At 34.8% G+C, this 6,457-nt stretch overlaps 1 protein-coding gene across 1 annotated transcript; it reads left to right on the forward strand.

Annotated features, from left to right (window-relative positions):
• The first annotated feature begins 4,614 nt into the window (after window positions 1-4,614).
• LOC145067447 (uncharacterized) lies at window positions 4,615-5,397 on the forward strand. The gene has a single exon (XM_079014585.1). It carries the CDS (start codon window positions 4,615-4,617, stop codon window positions 5,395-5,397), a length of 783 nt encoding a protein of 260 aa, XP_078870711.1.
• The last annotated feature ends 1,060 nt before the right edge of the window (window positions 5,398-6,457 follow it).

Here is a 6,457-nt window from a genome sequence, read left to right on the forward strand (position 1 = left end):
TGTGGAATTCAAAGTGCGTACCGCTCATGCATACAAGTCTATGCAAACAATTCAAAAAATGTTAAAAGAATATTGATGATTGTTTGTGATGAAGTGTGATGGTATAGAACAGTTTGTGTTGAAGTTGAATGAATTTGGAGGACATGTAAGATGGTTATGTGAAACAAGTTTTGGATGGTTTGTTAAGTTTTACTGAACACCGTTTAAATAGTTTATGAAATGCTTATGAATAGGTTTTATTATCTTGTGTTAAATGATTAAGTAATAGAAACAAGTTTGCTTATTTTTGTTAGTTTTTTATATTCAAATATTTTCAAAGTTTATTTCTGTTTATTCATAAACTAGGTGTAAGACTCATTTATTTTATGGGTTAATTTTAAAGAAAAAAAATGAAATTCTAAACATTTTAGAAGTTTGAATTTATAAGAAAAAATAGAAAAATATTGAATTATTAAAATTAAATTGTTTGTTTTTCTTTTAAATTAAACAAATAATTTAGATAAATAAAAAAAAGAAAACTAGATGAAAGTTTAATTTAGAAAATTTGAAATTAAAAGGAAGTCAATTAATGAAATTGATATGCATTTATTATTACATTTATTGTAATTATTACATTTAAATATTATGTGGAAATTAATAAAATGAAAAAAGCCACAAAATAACATGTGGCCAAATCAATGAGAGTGTGACATATGACAAAAAATTCTTTATTTATTAGGGAGGATGAATACCAATATGATATATTCATTTAAATTTAATATGTAAATAATAACGTCTTCAACCATAAATGAATAAAAATATGATGTATTCATTTATGATTAAGTTAGGAGTAATAAGTCAATATAACAAAGTTTAAATATGAATATAACTTATTTATTAGTAGATTAATAAACAAACATGATGTATTGATATTTGTATTCATTTATGATGTATTCATTTCTGCTACTTTCAATTTTATTTAAGTTTATTCATAAATGAATACCAATATGATATATTCATTTACCTTTAATATGTAAATAATAACATCTTGGATCATAAATGAATATAAATATGATGTATTCATTTATGAATAATTTACGAATAATATGTGTATATCACATATCATTTTGCCATATCCATATAACTTATTGATATGTGCATATTTATACACATAATTATACATCATAACTTAATATTTTAATTACTTTTATGCCCTTATTAGAACAAAAGATACTTAATTTGTTATGAATTATGTTGTAGCGATAAAAGACATGGTTGGAGAAAAAACGAAGCTGGAAGCTAGACCTGGGAGTTGGAAGTATGAATTAAAGCTTTAAAATGATGAAAAATATACCCAACACGTCGTGGTGGATGTCCCACGACATGGTGACTTGAAGAATCCTGATTTGCTTCGAAGACTTGTAGACCACGGGATAAACACGAAGACCACGACGTGGTAGCCTTACCACGTCATGGTGATCTGAATTCTAGAAAAATATAAATAGACCTCATTCTCCTCCGAATTGGAACTTTTGGCTCTGGAAGTAATCATCACTTTGGAAGGAAAAACACCTATTCTCAGGCTTGGAAGAAAGGAATTCGGTTATACCATTGGAAGTAGGAGAATTAAGGCAAGCAATCTCTACACTTTGATTTTTCATTAGTTTCTACCATGTCAAACCCTTTGCCGAAATCATGAGCTAAATACTCATGACTTTTGTTTAGCCTAGGATTGATTGTTTAGTTACGGTTGAATTTATGGATTGGATTTAGCTATTTGGTTATTTTTTGATTAAGCTTATTAAATAACCTCATGTACTTTTGATAATTATTTTCTCTACTTATTGTTGAATTTGATTAAGTTAGTATGACTATCTTCCTTAGTTTAATTTGAATCTTATGATCTTGTGAATTGCAAAATTGTAGGACTAGAATTATGAACAAAACCTAGGGTTAAGTAGAAAAGTGGGTAAAAAGGTATAAGAGCTAATATATGACGACAAATCATATACTGAATTGAATCAATATACTTAATTGATCAATCGGTTACAAGTCTAATCAACTCAAACCAAATACTATTAAACTTGTAAGTTTGTCCGCTTAATCACCGAATAAATAAGATAGTTTGCTAAAGAATTAAATTAGTGAATACTAGTTTGGTCATCTTAGGAATCAGTAACTGAAGAAACTAAAATCCATTTCACTTCCATAAATCAACCATAATAACAAGTAAATGCGAAGCTAAACGAAAGTCTCTTACTAACATTGGTTAATTCATCGTTGTTATCTTGCCTCGGTTTTGTTTTAGCTTAATTAATTGATAATTAGTTAGTTTGGTAATTTCAGTATCTAGTCTTCCAAAACGAGGAAAACAAAAAATTTTCTAATTTTATTAGTAAGTAGTAAATAGTGGATTAAAGTTAGCCAAAATACCGTTCCTTGAGTTCGACACTTGTTCTTATGATAGTTATACTATTACACGATTAGGTACACTGCCTAGTATGTTTGATAGTCTAGTGAAAGAAGCATTAGTTTTATCAATTTGAAACTTGAACAAATATATATACACATCAAGTTTTTGGCACCGTTACCGGGGAACAGTGCAGTTTTAGTTACTTTATATCTGCTATATTATTAGGATTGGTTACTGTTTAGTTACTTTTACTTTTTTTTTAGGTTTTATTTCTTTTTGACTCACTACGACGTGGTAATTTTTACCATGTCGGTGCATCGTAATAGCAGAAATTTAGTTTTTATTTTTGTTCTTTTTACACGTTTCCTTTGTTTATTTGCAGTTCGTTTATGACCCGTGGATCAAAGTCATCTTTGATTCCACCACTTGAAGACCCGGAATCCACTTTTCGCAAAGACAAAGACAAAGCCGCAAGAGAGTCCGCTACACCAAAAAAGTCACCTTTTAAGAATCTCATGTCGGTTTTTGGCAAGAAGAAGGGAAAAATGAGAGAATCCAGCAAAACACTGTAGGACGAAGACACAAAGAGCAATCCAACGAAGGAAGACACCAAGTACGAAACAGAAAATGAAGGAAGTGAAATCAAATCTGAAATAGAAAGCGATCTAAACAAAGAACCCGAAAACACCATGACAAACATTGCCGACCTCTCGATGGAGGCGTACAAAAAGAGAGTTCGAGACAACACCGAACCGAGGCTTGTGCAACCCACCATACCCACCACTGCCACATTTGAACTTAAGGGGCACATCCTTACTGCATTAAAGGAGATTCCTTTCACCGGAAAGGATCACGAAGACGCTTATAAGCATCTAGATGAATTTAACGACATCACCGAGTACTTTAAAATGACAAATATTCCAAGATAAATGGTGTTGTTGAGGATGCTCCCTGTCAATTTCAAGGGAGTCGTGAAGGATTGGATGAAGGAACTTCCACAAGACGCGATAATGACGTGGGCAAAGATGCATGCATTGTTTTTGGAACAATTTTGCCCACCATCCAAGGTGGCTAAGCTCAAAAAGGCCATTGCCAATTTTGAAAAACAAATAGAGGAGTCGCTTTATGAAGCAAGGGAGCACTATAAGGGTCTACTTAGGAATTGCCCCCAAAACAACCTCAATGTGCAATAAGAAGTTTCGATCTTTTATGATGGGGTTAACGTCGCCACTAGATGACCCCTTGATTCTCAAGGCCCCTTAACTAAGAAAAATCCATAATCCAAGGAATGATGTAACGAGGGGATCTGCTAATGTTGCCTCAGAAGATATATCGACAGTATTGGCAATGTTGCAAAACATGGATAGAAGAATGACTAAGATGGATCAAACAATCCATGCTATCTGGGTTGGGTGTGAAAACTGCAATGGACCGCATTTAACTAGAGATTGTGACCTTGATGAGAATGGAAACCGAAAGGTACAAGCTTGCTACTCGAGTGGTGATCGTTTTGATGAAGACTGTAGAAAGCCCAAGAAAAAGTTGTTACCCTATGATGAATATAAAAAATCCAAGGAAGAAAAGTATGAACAAAAAGGGAGAGGCCTTTACCAAAGAGATGAATCACCGGTTGAAAAGAAATTTGATTTTGAGACAATGTTCACCCGATTTGCAGCCGCATCTGAAAAAAATACACGAGGGAACTGAAGCAACAATTAAAGAACAACAAATAATGATGAAAGAGCAACAAGTAAAGATGAAGGAACAACAAGATTTGATGAAAAACCAGCATGCACTGTTTAGAAATAATCAAGCTTCAATCCTCAAGATAGAACAACAATTCGGGCAACTAGCTAAGCAATTTAAAGAAAGGTGTACGGGAGGACTTCTAGGGATGACTGAACAAAACCCAAGAGGATCTCACATCCAAGCTATTACCACTAGAAGCGGGAAAATTATCACTCATTTAACACCCATAGAATGAAACAACTCGGACTGGGAAAAGAAATTTCAAGAAGAAAGTCAAGGACAAGGATGTGAACAATCACCACGACGTGGTCAGAAGTTGAAAAGAAAAATGATGAACCGTAAAGCCTTACCGTCCACCATTGGTATTCCCAAGTAGAGCAATTCAAGAGAAGAAAGCAGAAGATTATCAGAGGTTCTTAGACCACATAAAGTCTCTTGAAATATATATTCCATTCCTTGAGGCATTAGTCAAAATGCCAAAATATGCCAAATTCCTCAAGGACCATTTAACAAACCAAAAGAAAATGGTGGGACTATTGAAGATGGTATTAAATGAAACTTATTCCGCTACAATGCTAAACATGTTACTGAAAAAGATGGGTGATCCGAGAAGTATAACCTTACCGTGCCAATTTGGGAAACTAGCAACTAGTCATGCTCTAACTGATTCAGGAGCTAGAGTTATTTTGATGCCCTATTCGTTTTTCAAGAACCTTGATCTCCCTGAACCAAGACCGGTCCGCATGGTTATACACTTAGCTAACAAGACCATGACCTTCCCAAGGGGTATATGTGAAGACTTGCTCGTAAAAGTGGATAAGTTTGTTTTTCCTGCAGATTTAATCGTATTAGATATGGAGGAAGACAAACAAGTCCCAATCATCCATAGAAGGCTCTTCTTGAGGATCGCCCGAGCCTTAGTTGATATTAGAGAGTCCAAACTCACTCTCCGAGTAGGAGAAGAAGCGGTCACTTTTGGAGTTAATCGGGCAATTCAACATTCAAGAGCAAGTGATGATACGACATTTTATGTTGACGTGCTTGATGAACTATTTGAAAAGGAGCTAAGAGGGTTGAAGGAAAAAGAAACCGAGGGATTTATGGTGCTTGAAGAAGGTGATTTTGATGCCGAACTCAATATGCAAGAATTAGAGAAGCTATTGGAAGAAAGTGAATATAATGAAGTAATAAAAGTGGAAGAAGAAGCAACACGACGTGGTGATAGCAACATGTCGTGGTCAACAAATTTTCCATGATCGGAAAATAAAAGTTGTGACACCATGACATGGCAAGAAGCCCACGTCATGGTAACTGACGAAAAGCCAAAAGTAGAGCTTAAAGCCTTACCCGAGCACCTGGAGTACGTGTTCTTGTAAGAAGGGCAACATAAACCAGTAATTATAGCATTCGATCTAGCTAAACATGAAAAAGAAAGCCTCGTGGAAGTACTAAACAAAAGACAAGGTGCCATAGCATGGAAGATAATCGACATCAAAGGGATGCAAATATGCAAGAAGTGGTTAAACTTTTAGATGCTGGTATAATTTACTCAATCTCCGATAGCCCATGGGTAAGTCTGGTGCACGCGGTACCAAAGAAAAGAGGAATGACAGTGGTCACCGATGAAGATAACGATTTAATCCCAATAAGAATAGTAACTCGGTAGCGTGTTTGCATCGACTATCGAAAGCTTAATGATGCTACATGCAAGGATCACCTTCCGCTACCATTTATCAACCAAATGCTCGAAATACTATCCGGTCATCTTTACTATTGTTTTCTTGATGGTTTCTCGGGGTACTTCCAAATTCAAATTGACCCACAAGACCATGAAAAGACCACTTTTACTTGCCCAAATGGGACATTAGCATATAGACGCATGCCTTTTGAGTTATGCAATGCACCGACTACATTACAAAGGTGCATGATGGTATCTTCCACGACATGATCGAGAAATTTATGGAGGTTTTCATGTATGACTCCTTGGCTTTTAGGTCCTCTTTTAAAGATTGTTTATCCAAATTTGACCTAATGTTAGCAAGATGTGAGAAGACAAAGCTAGTCCTAAATTGGGAAAAGTGCCACTTAATGGTCAAGGAAGGGATTGTGTTAGGACATAAAGTCTCAAAGTTGGGGATGGAGGTAGATAGAGCAAAATTTGATATGATAGCTAAACTACCACCCCCAACAAGTGTAAAAGGGGTACGTAGCTTTCTAGGTCATGCAAGATTTTATTGCCATTTCATTAAAGACTTTTCGAAGATCACAAGACCTTTAACTAACCTTCTTTTGAAGGATGCCACATTTGACTTTTCT

This window comes from Lactuca serriola, chromosome 8, assembly GCF_051521515.1.
Source record: "Lactuca serriola cultivar US96UC23 chromosome 8, Lser_US96UC23_V15, whole genome shotgun sequence".
Taxonomy (NCBI): Eukaryota; Viridiplantae; Streptophyta; class Magnoliopsida; order Asterales; family Asteraceae; genus Lactuca; species Lactuca serriola.